The sequence below is a fragment of the Natator depressus genome, chromosome 4 (assembly GCF_965152275.1).
Source record: "Natator depressus isolate rNatDep1 chromosome 4, rNatDep2.hap1, whole genome shotgun sequence".
Lineage (NCBI taxonomy): Eukaryota > Metazoa > Chordata > Testudines > Cheloniidae > Natator > Natator depressus.
Window position 1 is genome coordinate 8,227,362 of NC_134237.1, and position 26,400 is coordinate 8,253,761.

A 26,400-nucleotide genomic window follows, 5' to 3' on the forward strand; every position below is an offset into this window, starting at 1 on the left:
CCTCTCTATATTATCTCAGCCCATAAGCATTTGTAGCTGACTACAAACTGGCTGACCTGACGAGTTGTTGTTTAAATTCCATTTCAATGCTGGAACACGTTTAGCATCCACATCTCCGTTATGTTGCGCTGGTTGGTAGGGGGAAAAGCCAAGCATTCAAGCAATCAATACAGTGAACTTTCAAGAGTCTCTGACAGCAAATGGGGAAGGAACAAATGCCTTAAAAGCTCTAGGTGACTCTGGCGTAATGTGAACCTCGTGCAAATTACAGGGCAGGAGGCTGGATTTTATTCTACAGATCTTTGACCCCAATCCTGAAGTTAGATCCGGGTAGGTGGGCCACTGAAATCAACAAGGGTTCCACATGAATGCAAGGTCAGCCTATGCAAACTTGATTGCAGGATAGAGGCCTACAGAAGAGATGGGGAGACCAGATGAGTGACAAAAACAACAACGATTCCTTCTCTCTTTGATTGTTATTGATTTTTTGTAATATTTCTTGCATAAGTAACATCTCCCTGCATATATCTAGGGATTTCAGATTTAGGGTTTTCTCCCTGCTTTCTAATTTTTCGATGTTTAACTTTATGCAAATTATAATACTTTAATCATAATAATATAAATCATCCCTAAAATTTTCAGGATTAAAAAGAGGATTTTAGTCAGGGTTTAAAGAATTGTTTTCCTTGAATTCTATCAAAATATGCCCCCCTTTGAAGGCCCTTGCTCCCAGGAATGAGCTACCTGCAAGGCTGGGGGATATTCAGGGAATCCCTCCAAACAATTTTTACCTCTGCAAAAACAGTAAAATTTGGGGTATATTTTTAGAAAACCTTATTCTCACAAGTTTTCCTTCAGTGAAGCATTATTGGTTCAAACCGTAAGCCAGTGGGGGCCAGATTCTTAGCGAGCAGCACTCAGCATATCATATCTGTTTATCCCAGATGAAGATCTGGCCAAATAAAGAAACCCTTATATGCCTCAATAGGTTCTGATCCTCCAATGTACAGGTAGACTCCAGTTGCCAACTCCTGAAACATTTTTCCAGGGTGAAATCTCCAGATAAGGTGGTGGCTCTGAGTTACTGGAGAGTTCTGAGCACAGATGGTGAATTTGTGTTCCTTACAAAATGATTCTTTAATCATATATGTAAAAAAAAAGAACACGTATATGTTGATAAATATGAACTGAAGCTATGATAAGAGGATTTCATCCAGCTATCACTATTACAAAAGGTCTCATTCTCACAATGTTTCCAGTACATTTTCAATACTGACTGTGTATATTAATATATTATGATAGATATGATGAATAGGTCTCCCTGTATCAGAGCTTATGGAGGCCCTAGCCTGTTTGCATGACTCTCTGTGGGATTTCTTTTGGTGGTCTGCAAGGGTCTGTCCTTGATTTTTGTTGCCTGGGTTCGAGCTGCCTGCCTCTAACAAGTTCTGTCTCAATGAGCAATTCTACTCTGGACGCCCCGAAATGTGGGATATGCAGCACTCTTAGCCTGTCAATCACATGGATTGGCCACCTGCCTCCTGTGCCTAGGACCTGCCCATGTTTTAACCACAGAATCCCAACTTGGATTTTTACTCTGGAGAAAGGAGCAATATGGATGGGCTTCGTTCACACCCTTTTTCACTCCCTTTTGGCTCTGTATCACTTCCCTTTTCAGGTCAGACTATATTCCAACTATATTCAACAGGCAAGGGCCAAAAAGGAGCTTAATTTTAGGCTTCTACGTCCATATTTAGGTATCTCAATAAGCAGCCTGATATTTCACAAGTGTTGACCACCCAGCAGTCCACCCTGAAGACCACAGGAACAACCGGGGTGCTGGGTACTTTTGAAAATCAGGCAGTTAACTTAGTTGCCAAAACAGGGATTTAAGAGCCTAGTGTTAGACTTCTATTTTGAAAAAAATCTCAGCTGCATTACCTCATTTCTCACACCGATGCAGTTATGCCACCTCCAGCTACTGGGTGCATTTTCTGTTACAAAACAGAATAAGTCAACTGAAGTCTGCCCAGGATTGAGCTGTCAGACAGATTCTCTCCACATCCACCCTCTTCTGTGTGCAGCTTTGTTTTTTTGACAACGTAGAGCCCCATTTTCAAAAGAGCTCGGCACCCAACAGCTCCTGCTTAGGCCCCTACATATACTGCCAGATTTCAAAAGCGCTCAGGGCCAATGTAGGCACCTAAGCGAAATGACAACTGATAGACACTGAGCCCCTTTCAAAATCTGGCTCCAACTGTGAGTGTGAGCACTTTTGAAAGTGCCACTTGGCCGTCTCCATCATTTCCTTTAGTTCAATGGTCCAGTGTCCCCAGAACCTACCCTTGTTGTGTATGCTGCTTCAGGGTCATCTTCTAGGACTCTGGACAGCCCAAAGTCAGACACTTTGCACACTAAATTGCTGTTGATGAGGATGTTTCTGGCAGCAAGGTCTCTATGTACATAACCCATGTCTGATAGGTACTTCATCCCTGATGCGATGCCCCTCAGCATCCCAACCAGCTGAATGACAGTGAACTGCCCGTCGTTCTTCTGCAAAGATAAGGGGGGATTTCAATCACAGTGCGCAGCATTCTCCGCACCCTGAGTTACACACATGCACAAATAACAGAGTCAGGGGCAAGGCTCATGCAAAGGCAAATAGGGGAATTCATAATTAATGACCATGATGCTCTGGCCCAGAGGCTCCTGAAGGTGTCATTGTTTGGAATAGTGTTCTCTAGAGACTAAGCTGAGACAACAGACCTGTTAACTCATGATTAGGGAATTACCTAATGAACCACTTATAGCGTACACACATATGTATGTAGACGTAAGCAGGGTCAGAATGAATTCTCCCCTGACAGCTCGCTAGGAGGGGGAGAGACTTCAGGAGCAACTGTATTTACATGAACACACCTACTCTGCTTAGATATCCAGCAGACAGCTGTGGTGCTCAAAGTAATCAACTTTGGCTGGTGTTGGGTTACAAATCACTTTACTACTGAATGCAGGGGTAATGAAATGCTGTTATCAATGGTGCTGTCATTACTGTATGAATAAAGGGGAGCAGAACTGTGCTTAGCCTGTCCCAAATGAGGGACTACCCTTAGTTGAAAAGACCTCGTTAAGCCAGGGGCTCAAATGCCAAACTCCTGTGAAAGTAAGTGGGATGGGGACAGGTGTCCCAGCCAGGAGATGTGGACTCTCACTAAGCGGTTAACCTGTTCCTCCCCACTGTTCAAAGAAAGGGCTAAATAGGCTTCATTAGGAGCAATTTGTTATTTTAAATGCTCAATCAGAGCTGAAATCAGTTGTGGTAGGACTGTGTGTCTGCCCAGCATGCTAAGAGCTGAAAATCACGAAGGGCTTGTCTACACTGGCACTTTACAGCGCTGCAACTGTCTCGCTGAGGGGTGTGAAAAAACACCCCCCTGAGCGCTGCACGTTTCAGCGCTGTAACATGCCAGTGTAGACAGTGCACGAGCGCCGGGAGTCTCACTCCCAGCGCTGGTAGCTACGTCCCTCGTGGAGGTGGTTTTTTATAGCGCTGGGAGAGCTCTCTCCCAGTGCTGCGCCGTGACTACACAAGCCACGTTAACGCACTGCCACGGCCAGCACTTTACCGTTGTTAGTGAAGACATGTCCTAAGAGACTAACCTGCAGAGGTCACAGTAGAAAGGCAGGTAGCAACAGAATTTGCCTGACTGACGGGCGGGCAGCAGGAGCGGCCGGCAGGAGCAGCCCACGAGAGCGGCGAGCAGGTCGCTGGCATGGTGGCCAGTGGAGTGAGTGGCTGCCAGGGCGGCCAGTGGAATGAGCAGCTGGCAGGGTTGCCCGCGGAATGAGTGGCTGACAGGGCAGCCGGGCAGAGCAAGTGCTCAGATGGCAGAGCAAGCAAGGTGCCCTCTTCCCCAGGTGGGAGGTGAACTCACACAGATGCACCTCTGAACCCTGGGTCCTCACTGACCAAGGACAACCACTGTGAGTGGGGTCTGGTGAGGGAGCAGAGGCGGGCACAGTAAAGGGACTTTTGGTTGTAGAACTCAAGAACATGAGGCGGAAGGCATTGCCCCATGCACTCTGGGGCGGGTGTCCTGCTCACAGTTATATGTTTATGAATTCTGCTTGTGGCATTTTCCCTAATTAATGTTGGGTGACTTCTCTCCTTTCACTGAAAGCTTCTTTTCTACACATAAACTCTGTGCTTGCGAGTGGGGAAGTATTGCCTCTCAGAGGCACTCAGGGGTGCTGTGTAATTTTCCCAGGTCACTCGGTGGGGGCTCGAGCCAGTTCTGTGTTGTATGGTTGAAAAGGAGCCCCTAGATATTGAACCGGCCCTGCTTGCTGCTGGCTTCGCCTGGCAGAAGGGTTACATATGTAAAAACCCCATGGATAACTATCCCTCTGAGTCAAGGTTGTAAACAACACTGGTCACATGCAACACCCCCCCATGTGTCCTGCCCACGTGATCTAATCCTCACTACTGACAAAGTGCCATCAAAACACATGTAAATCTTTACTCCGCAGGGTCATTTGGAGATTTGATGCCAAACTGCAGTTGTGTAAAGGAAGGCATGAAAACCAGTGCTTTTTGATGCAGCGCTCCTCACAGAAAGGAAAAGAATGCTTTGTATATTATTTATTATTTTATATATTTGTATTGTGGTAGATGGAGCTAGGACTTGGGGAGCTGTAACTCCACCAGCACTTCCCAGTATTTCCCGGGGGAATGACCTTTACAGGAGACCCCACTGTCCTCCAAGAAAAACCATCTGAGTATTTTGAATCTTACCTTTAAAAATGTGTCAAGAGAGCCATTCTCCATGTACTCTGTCACTATCATTACTGGCTTACCTGAAAAAAGGAAGATCGCAAGTTTATTAGCTGCAATTCATCTAAAAGAAAACCCCCAGAGTTTGTCCAGTCTGGTTCGCAATGTGCACACACAGCCATGTTGAACCCATGTCAGTCACAAACGTGTACAGATACACGAGAGACAGTCCCTGCCCCAAAGAGCTTCCAATCTAAATAGGCAAGACTTGCAATGGGTGGGGTAAAGGAAATATTGTTATCCTCATATTAGAGATGGGACCTGAGTCACAGGGAGGTTAGGTGATACGGCCGTACAGGGATTCAGGAGAAGGGCCAGAAATAGAACCAGATCATGTGTCCAGCCCAGGGCCTTAACCACCAACTTTGTCTTTTCTCCTTGGGTGAGCTGAAAGCCCATGAAACATGCTGTGCCCAAAGGAACCCAGGTTCCATTGCACCAGATGAAGCTTCCCAACCATTGTGGGGAGCTAAGTAGATGGAGGAGGAGAAGGAAGCAGAGTGGCCACTCTTGCGGATGTTGAACTGTATGAGGTAATGAAGAACCTGTGCAAAGACCTACCAAAACTGGCACAAAAGGGAGGAAGTAGAACTTCCAATCACAACCCCCAAACCCTCTTCAAGCTCCAAAACAGGGCTGTGCGAAGGAATGTCATCACACACACAGATGCGAAAATGTACTACATGGGGTCTAAACGACGTGACCTCTTGTACAAACGGGTGAATTTATTCCAGGTATAATTCCAGTGATGCTGGTGGGACAAACTTGGCCCGATGATTTGTGCTTCATCATGAGTGTTGTGAGTTCAGAGAGCTGAGTGCTATGGTCCAGCTCTTTTGCCCAGGTGGAACAGTGCGCCGGGTGAAGGCAATAATCAGTGGGAAAAACATGACTGGTGAGTATGTGGAATGCCCGTTGCTCTTTGTTTTCAGATAGTTTTTTTTTTTAATTTTTAGCCTGTGGAACTCATTGCCACAGGATGTTTTTGATACCAGGAACTTAGGATTCAAAGAAGGATTAGATACCTCTGTGGATAACAAAAATATCCAGAGTTAAAATAGCAACCACATTTTAAAAAATTTACTTTGGAAGTGAAAACCCTACGCTTTAGGGTTTAAACCAATCCCTAACTAGTGGAGGCAGATCATCAGAACTGCCTGCTAAGGGTTTTTTGTTTGCTTGTTTGTTTTTTGCACCTTCCCCTGAAGTACCAGGTGCTGCCCACCGTTAAAGACAAAATACTGAAGTAGATGGACCATGTGCATTAGACTATAGGATGGACAAGCTGACTTAGTACACCAGGTTCTATGTTCAAAAAGAAGTGCGCCCAATTACACCCAGGAACCCTGCTGGAGTTGCAATTAGAGCCAGAATTTGGCTGTGGATATTAAGCATACTCTCTACTGAATACGGTAACAGAAAAAGGAAGGATTTTCTCCAGATGTGTATACTGAAAAGATGGCCTAATTCAGGGAGTAAGAAAAAAGGTGATCCAAACAAAAGTTCAAAAAGACTGGCCTCCAACAGTTGGTAGGAATAAGAATGTTTTTCCAACTCCATTTGATTAATTTTCATGCCCGAGTCATTTTAATGGTAATTATATATAGTTTTTGCTCAGTTTTTATATCTAATTTCTCGCTAGCTTGCCACAACGACATAGCAATAATTAGTGTGGCTTGCTCCAGGCCTTGTAAATTCAATGAAATCTTATAAAAAACATGTACATTATTTTTTATTTAAATCAATTTCCATTAACTAGCATGAAGTACAGACAAAAGAGAAACCATCAATTATTTCTAAATTGCATTACAATGACTCGCGTAGATAGAAATGATCAGCTAAAGCTGCTGCATGTCATAACATGATTATAAAGGTAACTGCTCTTAAAATAATTTCCTATTTTGCTGTTTAAGTTGATCTTAATCTTTGTACATTCCTGTCATGTTAATTGTTTGACTAATTTATGTTTAATAATCTATGTAAATAAACATAATTGTGTATTCATCAATCAAAACACTGAGTGCCGTGCAGATACAACCCTGGAGCATTGTGGGTTTGCATTTCTTTAATTTCTTAATGAGCATTGGAGTTACCCCCTTGTACGAGTTAAAGACTTGGCAGCTGTATTATTATTCATATTACTGTGGCAGCTCAGAGATCTACATGAGATCAGGGCCCCGTGCAAACATAGTCTCTGCCACAAAAGATCTTATAATCTAAACAAATAAGGACAGGAGCGGAAACAGAGGTGTGGTCACTGGATGATCAGTGGCAAAACTTGGAACAGAACTCAGCTCTTTTAATAGCATTTTAGTACCTGAACCATCAACCCTTTGCCACCGCCGCTCCCTCAACAGTGGTGTCGCTATTGCCATTATAACCACATTTGGTGTTTGTCCTCTGTCAATCTTAGGTGCTTCAGGAAGGAGGGTGTGTATTGTAATCTCCATGTGCAAGAGGGGGAATCTGAGGTATCGATAGGGGAAGTGACTTGCCCAACATCACATAGGAAGTCTGTGATGGAACTTGGAACAGAGCTCTGTGCCTCCCTATTCACCGGCCCCGTTCGGCTTCCCCAAGTCAAAGTTCTCTACAAAGCCCTAAGACTGTTTGCGGGGAGAAACTCTGACCTGGCAGGTCTGCCTTCCCTGAAGTAGAACGATAAATGATTACCTCTCAGTGCGTACTCTAATCACTGGTCTATAGAGCGATCCTCAATTGTCCTCTGGCCCAATTAATATGTCATTAAAGTGGGATGGCTTGAACAAGAGAGATTGAGGGAGTCCCATATTGTAATATCCCATAGGCAGAGCACTCACCTCAGAGAGCGGGCATTTCTGTGCAAGTCCCTTCTCCTCATCAGGCAGAGTGGGGAATTGAAATGGGTCCACTACATCCCAGGTATGTACCCTAGCCACTGGGCTAAGGGTTATGAGGGAAGCTCTACAATGCATAAGTCCCTGTGTAGATCTGAGCCTGTTCTCCTTTAAATCAGTACCACTGGTGACATAGCAGCATCTGCTGGAAACAACTGTAAGAAACTTAACCGGATTTCTGCACTGCTCTCCTACTTCTTCTGTAGGAGTGGGGCAACTTTTTTTGCCCAGAAGAGTGTAGATTGCCCTTTCCTCCCATACAAGGAAGAGCTGGCAGAGCACAGCCCCTATAGAGGAAGTACTCAGCACCTTGCGGGACCAGGCCTGGGGTTTCTTTCTTCCAGAAAAGTTAAGGGTTGCTCAGGGCTTGGTATATTCCCATTCTGCTATTCTTTGAAAGGTTGTTGGTTTTTAATGTGAAAAAGCCAGCCTTTTAAATAAAAAGAGCCTGTGAAACTCCCCAAAGCCCGTGTGTGCATGCATTATACCAAGATGTCCCTGTGCACCATAAATGAGTAATTGAAGGTAAAAGACAGGCTCGTCAGTCACCAGTCATAAAATCTCTGCAGACATCACTGCATTTATGGTGTGCCCCGTTTAAGGACAGATTGCAAGGGACTGTAAAGTTAGGTCCCTTATCCCTTACACTAACAGGCCGTGTTAGAGGAAGGATGGCAGCTCAATCTGACACCACCCTTAGGAGTACTACTTCACGCTCCCAACTTCAGTCTCAATCAGAAGACTTCCTAGCACTTATGTTTCATTATCAGTCTGCTGCAAATTGAGAGAAACTGAAGAATAAATTAGCATCATACCAGCCAGCATGAAACTAAAGTTACAAACAGAGTGAGATTCAACAAGTGCTGGCTTTCCTGATCAACTGGCCTGATTTTTATTTGCACTATGGCTCCGTTCGGGCAGTAGGAAGGGGACTTGAAGTGGGCGTGAATGTCATTTACACAGACGTCAAGCATAGACTGGTAGATCAGTGAAAAGGGGCATGAATGTACTCAGGACCTGATCAGCTTTGTGAAGCAGACATGTTTGTTTGTGGCACCGAGAGACGAAGTGAGAAGCCTGTGGCAAAGTAGGGAATTGAACCCAAGTCTCTGAACTAATGTAACATCCTTCAGAGAATTTTTACTGTTGAGAAACGGAGGCTCAGAGAAACGAAGTGACTTATGCAAGGTCACACAGAAAACCTTGATGGAACACAGAATGGAATGCAGGTCCTCCCAGTCCCAGGCTAACACCCGAACCATTCCTCCTGCTTCCCTTGCATTTCCACAGGGTAAAATGTCACTCCATTGATTTAGCTAGGCACCTATGGGATTCAGGGCCACAAACCTCTCATTGACTTACAATAAGGCTTGGGCTCCTAAATCCCTTAGGCATGTCTGAAAACTCTCCCCATATTTATTATCCAGAATTCACTCTATTTTTCAGATGACTGTGTGCTAATTAGGTAAATAATCCAGGACTTGGTTGGTGTTTGTGTTTATATTTAAAGATTTGGTTTTCTTTAAAAATGGAGTTTTAGCCTGATAAAGATCTGACCCAAGAAAGGGCTCAGTGGCTACAAGTTTGGATGGACTATTGAAAGTGAAGGTAAAAACGGTTTTACATTACTTAAATTTAGATTACATTTTGATTTTGAATTTAAATTAATTATTTTTCCTCCAGCCCTTGAAAATGTTGGGGTTTGGGACCCGAAGAGACTATATATATTAAATTTCAACTGCAGTGAACAAACAGGCTTACACCAACAGTGAGTATGAAGTTACCAAGGGAAAGGGGACTTGGAATGTAGAACGCAACAGCTGATCCAGAATTTCATTAGATTATTCAGAGCCACTTCTTTCAGGATCCTCCCTCTTCTTAAAGAAACAGACTGTTAACCTAAGGCAGGGCAACTCTAGTTCTTTTAGTTTGAAGTTTGATTACAGGTGAGCCAAGGGCACTGAATTAAAAACTATGCCTGTAAAATATTCCACTCTCTCCTGAATAGTTGCAGGAATAGTGGCAAGGACAAGGCAAATCCAGAAAGGACCTTCGCTAAGGCCTTAATACAAGTGGAGTCAGTTCACAACGGACCAGAAGCCCAAGAGACTCAGTGGCTGAAGTGCAGTACCTGTGGAGCTAGCTTGAGTAACAAGAGCACTGAAGCCAGGTTGTAGCACAGATTGTACAAGCCCACCTGGGACCCTGGGTATGTATTGGAGTGACCAGCCTGTACTGCTGCTCATGCTGCCCCAGCTCCAGTGCTACGGTTCTGATTATAATGTAGACAGGCCATTAGTATAGGTTATTCATAGTCCTACCCTGTTCAGATGTGCTTCTGCCCCACTCCCCTGCCACCAGAGCTCCGACTGGCATCTTTTATCCCCAGTAAAGGGGCCACGCAGTGCAAGAAAAATAAGTTTCCTCACAGCATTGCAGGCTGGGAACTTGCTGCATTATTTAACTGCATCACAACAGAGTGGGAGGAAGGAAGGGAAAGGCGGAGCATGGCACCATCCCTTCATGTTCTGGGTAACCCGGCCATTGTAATAGTACAACTTAGAAGACCTGGGTTCTTTTCCCAGCTCTGGTCACTAACTGGCTGGATGACCTTGGGCAAGTCACTTCACCTCCTTATGCTTTTGTCTTCTCTAAATAGCTTGTAAACTCTTCAGGATAGGGAGTACCTCTCATCGTGTGTGTACAGTACCTGTGAATTTTTTAGTTTGTAGTTTTAGTAACTACAATGTTCCTTCCTGGCCGTTTTTGTGAGAGATGACAAGTTTAGCGACCTTTATTTTAAAGTTGAACAAGTTCTCCTGACTCCCGGGGATTATAGCTAATATTGACCTATCTGCTTCATCAATGAGCGGAAGCTTACAGCAGTGGGTACGTACTTTTTGTGACAACACCTTCCAAGTGAATGATGTTGGGATGGTCAAACTGTCCCATGATGCTTGCTTCCCCCAGGAAATCTCGTCTTTGTTTTTCAGTGTAGCCCACTTTGAGGGTTTTTATGGCCACTGGAAACTCGCGTTTTCCAGGCAGTTTCAGACGCCCACTACAAACTTCCCCAAATTCACCTGAAGAGAACAAAGTAAATAATTACTGTATGTCTGAAAAGCACCTTGCACACTGATGGACATTTCAGTATATTAGTAACAATAAATGATGGTTAATGATAAACAAGGATGACATACAAGGGATGACTACAATTATCTAGTCTGACCTCCTGTGTAACACAAGCCATAGAATTTCATGCACTAGAGATTGTTATAGAGGCCAGAATCTTGTGGCTGAACAAGAGTATTTCTTTTAGAAAGACACCCAATCTCATTTCACAGACTCCAAGTGACGGAGAATCGACCATACTCCTAGGTAAGTTGTTTCAATGGTTAATGGCCCACACACTTTAAAAGCTGCCTTATTTCCAGATTGAATTTTCCTAACTTCAACTTCCAGCCATCGGATCAGGTTATCCCTTTGTCTGTTAGATTAAAGAACCCTCTAGTATCAGACATCACTGGAATAAATTGCCTAGGGAGATTGTGGAATCTCCATCACTGAAGATTTTTAAGAGCAGGTTAGACAAACACCTGTCAGGGATGGTCTAGATAATACTTAGTCCTGCCAGGAATGCAGGGGACTGGACTAGATGACCTCTCAAAGTCCCTTCCAGTCCTATGATTCTATGATCTTCCTATGTAGGTAATTATAGACCATGATCAAGTCACCTCCGAACCCTGTCTCTGGTAAGTTAAATAGACAGAGCTCCTTTAGTCTTCATTATAAGGTGTGTGACAAGGCAGTTGAAGTCAGGTACTATCTTTTAATGGACCAACTTCTCTTGGTGGAAAGTACAGCTTTAGTGCTACACTGAGATCTTCAGGTCTGGGGAAGGAAATCAGAATGTCTGAGCTAAATACAACGTGGAATAGATTGTTAAGCATAAGGGTAACATGCTGTAGGTGGTCACCTGAAAGGAAGTGGACAATTGAGGGTTAGATTGTTATATATAAAAGGTTTGAAGTGGGCAGTTAAGGGTAGCGGGCAGTCTGGTGTGCTAAAAATTGTGGTCATGAGACATAAAACCAGTGTCCTTGTTAAGTCCGTGGTCTTTGGTGTCTAGCAGAGTTATGAAATTAAGTTCCCAGGACTGTCTTTTTGAGATGTTGTGCAGGTTTCCTTTGAAGATGTGTACTGAAATATAAGATATGGAGCTTTGTGAAAAGTGTTTGCCCGTGGGTGATAGGGCATCTTTGTCTTTTCTATCACTATGCTCTCAGATGAACTCACATAAAAAATGATAGGAAAAAACCCAAAACCACCTCACCTGTCTTGTCTCTGTCATATCCTGGGATCAATATGCCTATAGCAATGCGGCAGACAACATTGGAAGGTGTGTTTCCTACACCACAATTCATTCTCAGAGTTCTTCTCTGAACCCGTTCCCATTTTTCAACAAACTTTTTAAAGCATGGACCCCAGAACTGGACATGGTATTCCAGTAGTGGTCTCACACGTACCGTATACTAAGGTAACCACTCACAATGGGCATACACAATACAAATATTTGACCGGCCTGTTCTGTGATTTTGAACAGCAATGCGATAAGCTCCTCCAGGATGTTAATGGCAGTTAGAAGATGGTCACTAAACATAGCTCCATACCGGCTCCGATAACTCTTTCAATTGTTATGCATGAAGCTTCAATTTCCTTGGCAAATTCATGGACGGCTTGATTGGGGTCTTCATAGGTATGTGGGTCAATATAAGTCCTTACTCCTGGTAATTTAACTGTAAACATAAATTAAAATGTAAATGGCACCAGTAGAGATGGGTGAGGATAACACTAAGTTTGTCTCTTGTGCTGACTTTACTCACACTGGAGAACACTGTAGAAGAAAACCGATTGTCATGCAAAAATGAATACCTCAACACTTTTTTAATACTTTGTATCTTGAAATGCAAGGCAGGTAAGCAGTACCGGAAAAATGTTACATTGCATTATTTAAGAAGAATATGGTACACACATAACTTTCCTTATTACATTCAAAACCACGGGGTGTTGTTCAGCTAAAATGATATACAGACTTATAGGCTATATAAGTGCTGGCTGGAGCAGTGGCTAGAGTGTTAGAATTGAGTTAGTAGATCTGGGTTCAGTCCCCTGCACCGCCACAGACCCCCTGTGTGACTTGGGCCAATCATTTAGGGACAGATTTTTAAAGAGACAAGGTGGGTGAGGTAATGTCTTTTATTGGACCAACTTCTGTTGGTGAGAGAGACAAGCTTTCAAGGTTACACAGAGCTCTTTGGGTCTTCTCTCACCCCTGAAGGAGAGCTCTGTGTGAGCTCGAAAGCTTGTCTCTCTCACCAACAGAAGTTGGTCCAATAAAAGATATTATCTCACCCTCCTTGTCTTGCTAATATCCTGGGACCAACACGGCTACAGCAACACTGCATGTAACAGATTTTTGAAGGTAATTAGGCCCTGCTGTGCTCCGCATTGCAAAATCTAACTGATTTAGGAGCCTAACTCTCATTTTCAAAAGGGGTTTAGACCTTCAGGAGCCAACATCCCACTGACAGTCTATGGCATTTAGACTCCTAAGTGCTTAAATCACTTTTGAAAAATGAGATGTAGGTTTCTAAATCCATTAGGCATTGCAATGTTGAGCACAGCAATGCTTAATTACCTTTACAAAACTGGATCTTATTCTCAGCTCCCCATGTATAAAACTTGAAAATACTGCCCCACCTCACAGGTATGTTATGACATTAAAACTCTGTGAGGTGCTCAATGCTATGGAATAAGGACCATAGTGAGAAGACAGCCTAGGTGGACAACCCAGCCAGGCAAAAGGTGGACTGAATGTGAAAGGCCAGAAGGGAAGAAATATGAAGGATCAGATTTTCAAAAGAGCTCAGTTCCCATTTAGACACATGGGGGGAGACTTCTTCCCCTGAGTGATTTGTGCTCCTAATCTTTGAAAATCTCCTCTCTAATTGAGAACAACAGGAGTTGCTGAGTCCGTTTGAAAATCTGGCCCAAAGAAACCATCACCCTCAGCCTGTGGAGCTGCAATGATTTACACCTATCACCTAATCAACTACATTAGTTCAAATAGTGTTATCATGAATTAGAAACTGCCCAGATCACATGTTTGCAATACAACACACCTTCAGGGTTGCACTCCTATGTAATAATAATAATAAAGAAAATCAATAATAGGCTTTTTCCATGGGACTGAGGAGTGGGAAGGTACTTTCACAAGAATTGTTGTTACTATTATTTGAGAAGCATTGAAGCTACTGGCAGAGTAACTACTCATCAGTTTGAGTAAGAGGTTCACGGTGCAGTCCTTGAATTGATTGGCTTCCTGCTGCCTGTGTTAAATAGCAGTGATAGAGATTTGAATATACTCTAGTGCGGACAAGGCAAAAATGCTTTAGATAAGTAACACCTCCCTCTTTTCATCTATAGATCCCACAGTACTTCACAAAAGTTTTGTAAAGTCTGACCCTAGATTTATAGAAGGGCTACAGTAGTACTTCACATGTTCAAGTCTACCTACAATTGTTAACTAATTAATTCTCACAACACCCTAGTGCAGAAGGAGAAGTATTATACAGCTGGGAAACTGGGCCAGAGAGCTGAGGTGGGCTATGTCCACATTGTTGGCAAAGAGAAAAACCTTCAGGTTCCAAACCTGGTGCTCATTCCTCCAAACTACAAAAGTGCCTGGAGTCAATGGATTAACCAAGCAAGATTAAAAATTGTGTGTGTCATGTAGTAGAGGACTGAGGAAAGCAATAAAATTGTTGAAATATTACTGACTAAAAAGGGAAGTTATAATTAAATCACTCATTTGGGCCTCAATCCTGAAAAGATTTATGCATATGCTTAACTTTACACACACGAGTACTCCCACTGAAGTCAATCGGGACTATTTTATGCATAAAGTTAGCCATGTTCTTAAGCCTTTGCAGGATCGGGGCCTTATTGCATAACAGAATCAACTGATTCTATTGGATACCAACTGACCATTTGCTGAAGAAATCTCGATTGTTATTCATTATTCTTAGTACGATGCAAAGCCAGAAATAGGAGCTGAGTCACAAATGCATATATGTATTTTAAGTCTTCACTTACTATGGCCATTATGAAAGTGCATCTTTTCTTCTTCTGGATCTTGTTTAGCTTTGCTGTATCCACATCGCCTGGAACAGAATAAGCTTCGATCAATCAGATATCCGAAACCATTTCATTAAGTCACTCACATGAAGCACAAGAACCCAGAACAGATTCACAGGGAGCCAACATACCTAAGTCTATCTGCAGAAATGGTATGCCAGTGTTATGTCATCAAAATATTCCCCTTTGTCTTTTATTTATTGAGAAGGAGGTTTTTTGAATTTGTCAGAGGGACACTCCCTTGCGCTTAGCCGCAGTAGATCTCAAAATGCTTTACAAAGGAGAGCAGCATCACTATCCCCATTTCACAGATGGGGAAACTGAGGCACGGAGTAGTGTAATGATTTGCCCAGGGTCACCCAGCAGGCCAATGGCAGAGCCAGGAATAGAATGTTATTCTCCTGAGTCCCAATGCTGTGCACTAGCCACTAGGCCACAGTGCCTCCATCTACAAGGCCCACTGACTTTCAATTGGAAATGTGCCCCTAAATCCTTTGGGTTTTTTTTAAAAATCCCACCTGAAAATATTGTTAATTTTTGCTATTATTAAAAAGAAAGGGATAAGGAGGAACAGGAAAGACAATTGGCAGGAATGTGATAAGACACAACAATCATGGTTAGCATTTATACAGCACTTTTAGATCTCAGACTCTTTATAAGGGAGACCAGCTGCCGTTAGCTCCGTCTTACAGATAGGCCGAAAGGAGGGAGCATAAAGTGAATGGGACTTGTCCAGCAGACCCTCGCCACCTTCACAGATTGTTCATGCAGTCCCAGAACTTAAGTGTGTTTTCTGGGCAGCTCCAGCCTTTATGCACGGGCACCATCACACACGCATTCCCTTCTTGGCGTGTTAGTCACCTGACCAGCACGAATCCTGAGATTAGTGTTTGGCTGCTTCTGCCTCGGCATGACCACCACTTGCTTGTGCGGCTCCCCCTCCCTCTCGCTGGAGCTGGCGCTCTGGGATTACGTGGATACCTAAGCTGCTGCCGTTATGAAGATGGAATCAATGTAGCGCGACATGGGCACAAGGGCGCATGGTGGATGACAGGATCAGGGCAAATATGTATTCTGAACATACAATATCTAGCTGGTACCAGAGTTTTTCAAACTCATCACCTATGAACCAAGGATCTTATCCGTGTGGGTGGGATCTTCCCTATAAAAATCTGCCTGTAAGGGGGAGTACAGGCTGCAGGAGGAAGGCAGGCTACCTGTACATGGCCAGCATGCAGTTGTAGCACCTCTGGCAGGCACCCTGGGTCTCAAACCCATGTAGGAGCCAAGAAAAGCCTTACCCTCTGTACCACCGTACTGCAAGGTTTGATGAGGGAACTGCAGCTAGCACCCCAACTTCCAGAGGCTCCACCCTCTGACTCAGCAGGGTCAGGTGACTAGCAGTGGATTGCTGATTGGACACCACCAGCTATAAAGCTTCCTGTTCCTTTCCCACCCCTTGTCTGAGCAACTAGTTGCTAGCTTGGTCTGCTGATGATGACCAGCCTTCTGAGACCAAGTTCCTGCCTGCTTGCCTGGTTCTCACTCCTGTTTCCTTGCTCTCCAGTTGCTGACTCTGGCGTTGACCCTTGGTGTGACTTCTGGCTCCAGTTTAACCCTCAGGCATGGCTCCTGCCTCTGCCTCTAGCTGTGGCCTATGGCATGACTCCTGACCATGACCCTGACTCTACTTTAGGCTCTGACCTCTAGGTCAGACCGTCCATGTTCTGAGCCCTGACAACCTCTGTAAACGGTTCTTAATAAACCGACAGTTTAGCTTTTGAAACATGGAGTCCTGATATCCTCCAGCACACGACACATGAAATATGGTGGCAGCAGTCAGTCTAGTGAGACCCACAGCGAGATGAACAAGCCAAGAAACCAGCACGCCGAGCAAAACAGCAGCTGTGCTCTCCATGTGGTGTCTCACAAAAGTCAATCTACATGGTTGCAAGGGTCCAACCCACAGATCCAATGGCCACATCAGGGCCTAAGAGCATTGTAAGGAGGCTAGTGGGAAAGCACGTTACCCCCAGGAGGTTGGGAGGCAGGGGAAGGAAGGAAGGAGGCTGTGGAGCTCATGGAAACAAAAGGGAGGCAGAGAAGAGAAGATGATAGAGAGGGTTGGAGGAAAGGGATGTTGAGAGACTATGGTTGGAGTGAGCTGAGGGTGGTGGGGCTGGCAGGTGACAGGTGGAGTCTCCAGTAAGCAACGAAGCCCACAGAGCACCACCATGGCAACGGTCAGGGAACTGTCACCAGCAGAGAGCAGCTAGCACTGAAATCAGAGGGTAATTTGGTAGCCAGGTGGAAGTCACTGTGACGTGGAGTCCTCGGCAGCAGGGAGCTGCTTTTCCTGGTGCCTTGGCTCTGCTGCTGGTGGTTGCAGCATGAGGCACGTACCAGTGGCAAGGGCCTTTATAACCTTGCACTAGGAAGTGTATGGGGTAGGGTGGTTTTGGGGCAGCCCTGGCTATGTATGTCCAGGGCAGAAGTGACTAGTCTCTCTGATAGGGCCAGAAGCCTCTGCATTCCCTCCTGGGTCTGCTGATAATGGATATGGGCTGAGGCACTTTCCTGATGGTTGGTGGGTCTTTATAACCTGCCTTAGGCTGTATGCAGAAGGGAGAGGCCTAGACCCAAGTCTGCAGTCTATCTAATGGTAAACAATATGCTGACGTCGTTTTGGAAAGCACTGGGCATGCTGCACCAGCCTCATTAAAATATACACTCATCCTAAACTTATTTGTCCTCTTTTATAGGCGAATCAAAATTAACAATTTGTATTTTCCTAAAGATCCACATATTGTCAGTTGTTTATTTTAACATCCAATCATAAGCCACATGGCACCATCGGGTATTCTCTGGCTAGCTGGCTTAGTTGAGCTTCTGCTAGGGAATTATGGGAGTTTGACTTAGTCTTCAGGAGTTCCCTTGGGCTCCGCAAAGTATCCTAAAAGGCCCTTTGAAATTTCCTAGAATCATCTGCTTGGGGCTACTGTGCCACGAGATGTGAGGCAGTCGCGGTGTAGTACAGGAGTAGTGTGGACGTGAGGCAAAACTGAAATGGTCCTTAGCTCAAAACAGCAAGGCAAATCTTGCTTTTGGGCTTACAGTGGTGGTTGTCCACCTATTCAACCAGCAATTGTTCAATTTTCTAGTGTAGACAAGCCTTCCATTTCATAAGAAAGTTAATCAAATCCTGCATTTCTTGCATGCCCCAAACTCCACCCAGTGGGTGAACGCCATACTTCAGTGGAGTTCTGGGTTCACCAGATCCAGAACAGAGCTGGTTGGAAAATGTTGCGTATTTTCCCCGCAGAAAATTTAAATTCCTTGTCAAAACTTGAAACACCCCCAAACTGAGTTTTGGTTGCGTGTTGGCAAACCAAAATATTTTCAGATGGAAACTACCAAAAAATGAAATATTGGTAGCGCAAAGAGTTTAATATTTTCACCTGAAAATTGCCCCAAAATGAAATTTTTTTTTATTTTCTAATAAAATCTTTTCAGTTCTGTGGATTTCAGTTTTTGGATAAAAAAATTTCAAGGAAAGCAGGCAATTTGCATGAAATTTTTAGTTAATCAAAACCCCAATTGTCCATTCAAAAAAAGGGCCGTTTTCCAACTAGCTTTGTTTCCAGGAAAAGCATGTGTAAACCCTTCTCCTGTTTACCTTTTAAAAGCAAACATGCTCGTTTCTCTGTCAGACTCAAATCTCTCATCTGAATCCTTCATCTGTAAGTACTCTTTCCTAATATTACCTTTCTCATTAAACGGGGCTCCTGAAAATGTAATTGTATGGAGATGCCTACTATAAAATTGGAAATAAAACCTTTAATCCCTCACACAGAGTGATCTAAGAATATATTGGTGCAAAGTGGCTAATGTTTCACTTAGCTAGGGTGATATTCAGAGAGTTATTTTCGGTTGTGGCCATCTCTGGCGTTCTATAACATATGCAGCAGCATGTCACGTGAACATATAAAACAGGCTCTGAAACCCCTGAAAGCACCATTAAAACAAGCCTCAACAAAAGGCATCAAGTAAAACTGAAGCTGGCGTATGACCGGGTCTCAAGTAATGATTCAGCATTGCTAACAACCCATTGTAGGAAACCTGTCCATTACATGTTATCTTCTGTATCTGTCGCCAATACGCAGTCTTAACCAGTCCGATAAATAAGCAATAAAACCCCCATTCTTGGCTTAAATTGTACTTCTTCTCTTCTGGAATTTTAACAGTTTTTTTTTTTTTTACAAGAAAGAGGCATTGTGTTCTTTCTTTATTTCTCCCCACCTTTGTATTGAAATTATATTTGATCTATTCCATCCAAAAATATGTGATTTCAGGATAATCAGTCATGACATGCCTTTCAATATTGATCTTCTCCCACATATGTGTTGTTATTGACAAGTAAAAGTATCCAAATATTCTGTTTTTAAAAGACATGGCGGGGGGTGGGGGAGCTGACGGGAATGGTACCACGTTGTTGTATAATTTGATTTTCACATGTGCATTTATGTTTAATATTGATTGTAAAAGATGCAAAGCAAAGATGCCTGATGGACTTTCATCAGTGTAATTTGATGGCGGCTGTAGATAATATAGATTGTGTACATCTTTTGTATATCACATATTGTGAAGATATAAAGACATTGTTACCCCTTTCCTCTCCCACTGATCTGAAGAAATTGGACAAGACACTCAGTAAATCTGTAAAGCTCCTGGATCTCCACTGACTTACGTCTGCTGAGGATCTGGATCTGTTTCAGTATCTTGAAAGCAACGTCCCCCCTGCAATATTATGTCAGTAGGTCCCATCACACGGAAGAGTAAGACCTCAATCATAGCTTGCAGTGTTTTTTAATAAAAGTATAAGAGGGGAAAAAAAGACATTTAGATTTTAAATATTCTTATGGCATCGTGTCTGATATAAAACCTACTTCCACACTGGCAAGCAGCTCATAAAATATTTATTGGGCAGATTATAAAAGTGAGGTTGTAAAATGATCCTTATACGGGTTTATAACATAAAGTGGAATGGAAGAAAGATGAAGAATATGATTGGGAAAAGGTGGGACTGAACCACTGAATGTTACCTAGCATAATGTAAGTCACTTCACAAGAGCAAAGACAGAGAGATTCTCTCTCTCATTGGGATAACTTGTTTGTCGTCTGTAGTGTCTGTGTTTATGGTATACTTGCTGCTTGACTGAAATATACTGTGTGGTCTGTTCATTGGGGGACCGTGTGTCGACTCTTTGTATGCTGAGCCTAGCGGCCTGCTAGGCAAGGCTGAGAGCTTCTTAATGAGGCTTTGATCCTTAAGCCCTTTAGCACCCATCAACCCTAGGGCTACTCAGGAAGACCAGAGCTTTAAAAAGCCCGCTCCTAAGTGACCAGAGGAACTAGCAAACAGAAGCGGGTAACAGGGGTGTTTCGCAAGAGAGTTTAGAGGCGGGGGGGGGACCTAGATACACTTAACATTCTTTAAACTTAAAGCCAAACACCCCCTGATAAAAACAAAACAAAGGAACAAGCTGCAAGAGTAAACAGATAATGCACCAACAGAGGAGGGGCTATCCAGTTTATTGTACCCAATGCAGCATGCATGATTACCTGCCCTATGGGCAGGTGGCATATGTGTGCATTTGGTGCAAGGAGCTCCTGGCCCTCAGAGACCGTGTACAGGCTTTGGAGGAGCTGAGGGAGACAGAGAGGTACATAGATGAGACTTTTCGGGACACACTAGAAAGGTCCCACCCCTAGTCTGACAGACTCTATGCTGTTGAGGAGGATGAACGTCTCAGGAAAAAGAACATCCAACTGGAGCAGAGGGAAATTATTCCATAGTTGGGACCCTTCTTCCAGATGATGTCATGGTATTCTCTCGTTCTGAGGATACCTTTCCGGGAGAGGGAACTCCAGTTATTAGGAAAAGACAGGTAACAGTTATGAGGGATTTGATGATTAGAAACATAGATAACTGGGTTTGCGATGACCGGGAGAACTGCATGGTGACTTGCCTGCCTGGTGCGAAGGTCGCAGATCTCTCAAGATATCTAGATAGACTTATGTGTAGTGCTGGGGAGGAGCCGGTGGTCATGGTACATGTAGGTACCAATAATATAGGGAAGGATAGGAGAGAGGTCCTGGAGGACAAATTTAGGCAAGAAATTGAAGTCCAGGACCTCCATGGTTGCACTCTCTAAAAGCTTCCAGTTCCACAGGCAGGATCTGTTAGACAGGCAGCACTGTGGGGTCTCAATGCGTGGATGAGATGATGGTGTAGGGAGGAGGGGGTTTAGATTTATTAGGAACTGGGGAAACTTTTGGGAGCCTATAGAGGAAGGATGGGTTCCACCTAAACCAAATGGAACCAGATTGCTGGCACTTAACATTAAAAAGGTCGTAGAGCAGTTTTTTAAGCTAAGGGCTGGGGGAAAACCGATAGGTGCAGAGGAGCAAGTGGTTCAGACAGAGACATCCCTTAGGGGAGGCTCTATTAATGAAAATTCTTTATGTCCTAGTAAGGAGGAGAGGATGGAAGATGATAAGATACAGGTAGGATCTGATGAGAAACAGTCAAATGAAAAAAAAAGTCCCATTCAATTACCTCATGTAATGTCAGACAGCTAAAAAGTGACAAGGTTTTTAAGTGCTTATATACCAATGATAGAAGTCTAAATAATAAGATGGGTGATCTAGAGTGCCTTGTATTAAATGAGGATATTGATATAATAGACATCACAAAAACCTGGTGGACTGAGGATAATCAATGGGACATAGTAACACCAGGGTACCAAATATATCGGAAGGACAGAACAGGTCATACTGGTGGGGGAGAGCCACTATATGTGAAAGAAAGCATAGATCAAATGAAGTAAAAATCTTAAATGAACCAAACTGTACCATAGAATCTCTATGGATAGTAATTCCATAGAATAATAAGACTATAGCGGTAGGGATATACTACCTACCACGTGACCAGGATGGTGAAAGTGACTGTGAAATACTCAGGGAGATTAGAGGGGCTATTCAAATAAAAAAACCTCAATAATAATGGGGGATTTCAACTATCCCCATATTGACGGGGAACATGTCACCTCAGGACGGGATGCAGAGATAAAGTTTCTTGACACCTTAAATGACTGCTCCTTGGAGCAGCTAGTCCTGGAACCCACAAGAGAGAGGCAATTCTTGATTTAGTCCTCAGTGGAGAATAGGATCTGGTCCAAGAGGTGAATATAGCTGGACCGCTTGGTAATAGTGACCATAATATAATTAAATGTAACATCGCTGTGGTGGGGGAAACACCACAGCAGCCCAACACTGTAGCATTTAATTTCAGAAAGGGGAACTACACGGAAATGAGGTGGTTAGTTAAACAGAAATTAAAAGGTACAGCGCCAAAAGTGAAATCCCTGCAAGCTGCATGGAAACTATTTAAAGACACTATAATATAGGTTCAACTTAAATGTATACCCCAAATTAAAAAACATAGTAAGAGAACCAAAAAAGTGCCATGTGGCTAAACAACAAGGTAGAAGAAGCAAAAAGGCATCCTTTAAAAAGTGGAAATTAAATCCTAGTGAGGAAAATAGAAGGGAGCATGAACTCTGGCAAATGAAATGTAAAAATATAATTAAGCAGGCCAAAAAAGAATTTGAAGAACAGCTAGCCAATGAGTCAAAAAGTAATAGCAAAAATTTTTTAAGTACATCTGAAGCAGGAAGCCTGCTAAACAACCAGTGGGGCCACTGGACAATCGAAATGCTCAAGGAGCACTCAAGGATGATAAGGCCATTGCAGAGAAAATAAATGAATTCTAGCATCGGTCTTCACGGTTGAGGATGTGAGGGAGATTCCCAAACCTGAGCCATTCTTTTTAGGTGACAGATCTGAGGAACTGTCCCAGATTGAGGCGTCTTTAGAGGCACTTTTGGAACAAACTGATAAACTAAACAGTAATAAGTCACCAGGACCAGATGGTATTCACACAAAAGTTCTCAAGGAACTCAAATGTGAAATTGCAGGAATACTAACTGTAGTTTGTAACTTATCATTTAAATCGACTTTTGTACCAAATGACTGGAGGATAGCTAATGTGTTGCCAATTTTTAAAAAGAGTTCCAGAGGTGATCCCGGAAATTACAGGCCAGTAAGCCTGACTTCAGTATCAGGCAAATTGGTTGAAACTATAGTAAAGAACAAAATTGTCTGACACATAGATGAACATAATTTATTGGGGAAGAGTCAACATAGTTTTTGTAAAGGGAAAACATGCCTCACTAGTCTACTAGAATTCTTTGAGGGGGTCAACAAGCATGTGGACAAGGGGGATCCACTGGATATAGTGTACTTAGATTTTCAGAAAGCCTTTGACAAGGTCCCTCACCAAAGGCTCTTAAGCAAAGTAAGCTGTCATGGGATAAGAGGGAAGGTCCTCTCATGGATTGGTAACTGGTTAAAAGATAGGAAACAAACGGTAGGAATAAATGATCAATTTTCAGAATGGAGAGAGGTAAATAGTGGTGTCTCCCAGGGGTCTGTACTGGGACCAGTCCTAGTTAACATATTCATAAACAATCTGGAAAAGGGGTAAACAGCGAGGTGGCAAAATTTGCAGATGATACAAAACTACTCAAGATAGTTAAGTCCCAGACAGACTGCGAAGAGCTACAAAAGGATCTTTCAAAACTAGGTGACTGGGCAACAAAATGGCAGATGAAATTCAATGTTGATAAATGCAAAGTAATGCATGTTGGAAAACATAATCCCAACTATACATATCAAATGATTGGGTCTAAATTAGCTGTTACCACTCAAGAAAGAGATCTTGGAGTCATTGAGGATAGTTCTCTGAAAACATTCACTCAATGTGCAGCAGCAGTCAAAAAAGTGAACAGAATGTTGGGAATCATTAAGAAAGGGATAGATAATAAGACAGAAAATATCATAATATAAATTCATGGTACACCCACATCTTGAATACTGCATGCAGATGAGGTCACCCCATCTCAAAAAAGATATATTGGAGTTGGAAAAGGTTCAGAAAAGGGCAATACAAAGGATTAGAAGTATGGAACAGCTGCCATATGAGGGAAGATTAATAAGACTGGGACTTTTCAGCGTGGAAAAAAAATAACTATGTGGGGATATGACTGAGGTCTAAAAAATCATGATTGGTGGGGAGAAAGTAAATAAGGAAGTGTTATTTACTCCTTCTCATAACACAAGAACTAGGGGTTACCAAATGAAATTAATAGGCAGCAGGTTCAAAACCAACAAAAAGAAGTATTTTTTCACACAACACACAGTGAATCTGTGGAACTCCTTGCCAGAGGATGTTGTGAAGGCCACGTCTATAACACGGATAAAAAAAGAACTAGATAAGTTCCTGGAGGTTAGGTCCACCAATGGCTATTAGCCAGGATGGACAGGGATGGTGTCCCTAGCCTCTGTTTGCCAGAAGCTGGGAATGGGCAACAGGAGATGGATCACTTGATGATTACCTGTTCTGTTCATTCCCTCTGGGGCACCTGGTATTGGCCACTGTCGGCAGACAGGATACTGGGCTAGATGGACCTTTGGTCTGACCCAGTATGGCCATTCTTATGAGATGTCAGGTGAATAATACCTGTCCTTCTTGGATGAAGGGGACACTTGGCCCCTGACCTTGCCCTTTAGGTTCATGCACATCTTCACCTTGTCATGTGTTGTTGGTTATGTGATACCGCATAGGCCTGCAGCCACCCAGAGAGGCACCTAGTGAACAAAGCATGGGTGTGGGAGAAGGAAGTCTGTTGTTGTCATCTTGGTCCTACCACAATGGCCACAATCCAACCTATAATGGAGTCATTGGACAGACTCCCAGTGGGCTGGATCGGGTGCTATGGGCCCTGGTTCAGCAAAGTCCTTCCACACGTAAAGCTATCCCTGTTCAGCAAAGCACTTCAGCCCATGCCTATGTATTTGGCAGAAGAGGGATGTGACTACTCCCATGTCTCAGGTTAAATGCTTTTCTGAGCCTTAACCACCCTGTGCCGAGTTCCTCTGTCTCCAGGGTTTTGTAAGACTGAGTCAGGGGAGTGTAAAACACCATGGGGTTCATGCAGCTGCCCATACCCACCATGGAAATGGGGGAAAGGAGCAAGAAGAAGGGGGAGAAGGCCCTGGAGTTCACAAGAGTGGGTGCTATGCCTCTAAGGAATGCCCCCAAAGCATCTCTCCCCAGCAAGCAGGGGATCTGTGAGTGGAATTTGGGGTGACACTGAATCCTGGTCACAGCAACATTAGCTCCAATTTGAACATTCACGGTGTCACTTTCTTTTAAAAGTTGAGATTATTTCAGACTGCACCATCTTTCAAGGACACCGGACCCTCGCTAGAACACACGTCTATATAGCACAAATTCGCATATAACCCGGTCGCGGCCATGAATCCCAAATTTAATTACTTTACTTGGAATTCATTTTAACGCGGTCCCCACTATAACGTGGTCCCCGTGTTAATGCAGTACTGTGCATGGATCCCAAATCCTGCATTCTAGCGAGGGTCCGGGGTATTTTTCTCTGTAGAGCAGATTATTGTTAGTTAATATTTGTACTGTGGTAGCACCTAAAGGAGACAGTTAGGGATCGGGACCTTGTTGTGGAAGGTACTAGGCACCTATAATAAAAAGACAGTTCCTGTCCCAGAGAGCATACAATATATGGCCTTGATCTTGCAAAGACTTATGTGCATGCTTAACTTTAGGCACTGACTTGCAGTCAATGGCATCTCCCACTGACTTGGACGGGGCTAGAATTTCACCTTGTCAGTAGTCCCATTGACCTTAATGCATAAGTCTTTGTAGGATTAGGGCCTACGCAATGTTGAGTTGTCATTTTATAAGTGGGTTTTTATTAAGGACCAAGGAATTATTGTGTACACTGGGGTAACGCTCAATTAAAAATCTTTATATAAGGTGTTAAGCAACAAACCCAGCCGTATATGTTCCATGGCACTAATGCATTCCACACCCACTGACACAACAGTCAGGGCTTTCTCTGCCTGGTTTTAATCACTTGGCTTCAGCTTGGCAGCTCTGGTTGTACATGGAGATGATCAGTGGAGGGGTTTCCCTGCTTATGTGACAATAACTTTATGCTGGGCTAAACACACCCAGAGATTGAAAGGCCAGAGAAAATCTTTGCTCCACTGAGGTCAATGGCAAAACTCCCTGGTGTTTAGAAGCCCCTGATGTAGTTATTACCTTAAAAACACCCTCTTATTATTATTATTATTCATCCTTGTCTAAAATGCATGCTCCTCCGACTGAAAGGTGCTCTCCATCTTCCCATCCACCTTCCTCCTTTCCGTCTTGCATTCACCCCATCCCTTGGGAGAAGCACCCACAAGAAGTCATTTTTGTTCCACTGAGTTAGATTCCCAGCTGGTGTCACGTGATGTAGTTCACGCCAGCTGAGAATCTGGCCCATTACATGT

The 26,400-nt window shown here is 43.5% G+C and overlaps 1 protein-coding gene across 16 annotated transcripts in view; it reads right to left on the reverse strand.

Moving 5' to 3' along the window:
• Window positions 1–26,400, reverse strand: part of EPHA5 (EPH receptor A5) — a 375,690-nt gene that overhangs the window by 88,023 nt on the left and 261,267 nt on the right. For all 16 annotated transcript variants that reach the window (XM_074950322.1, XM_074950327.1, XM_074950328.1 and 13 more), the window contains 5 exons: window positions 14,866–14,933; window positions 12,381–12,506; window positions 10,608–10,793; window positions 4,796–4,857; window positions 2,344–2,553 (listed from right to left, as the gene is read on the reverse strand). In XM_074950322.1, the coding sequence (XP_074806423.1) occupies window positions 2,344–2,553; window positions 4,796–4,857; window positions 10,608–10,793; window positions 12,381–12,506; window positions 14,866–14,933 (652 nt within the window). The remainder of the gene's footprint in view (window positions 1–2,343; window positions 2,554–4,795; window positions 4,858–10,607; window positions 10,794–12,380; window positions 12,507–14,865; window positions 14,934–26,400) is intronic.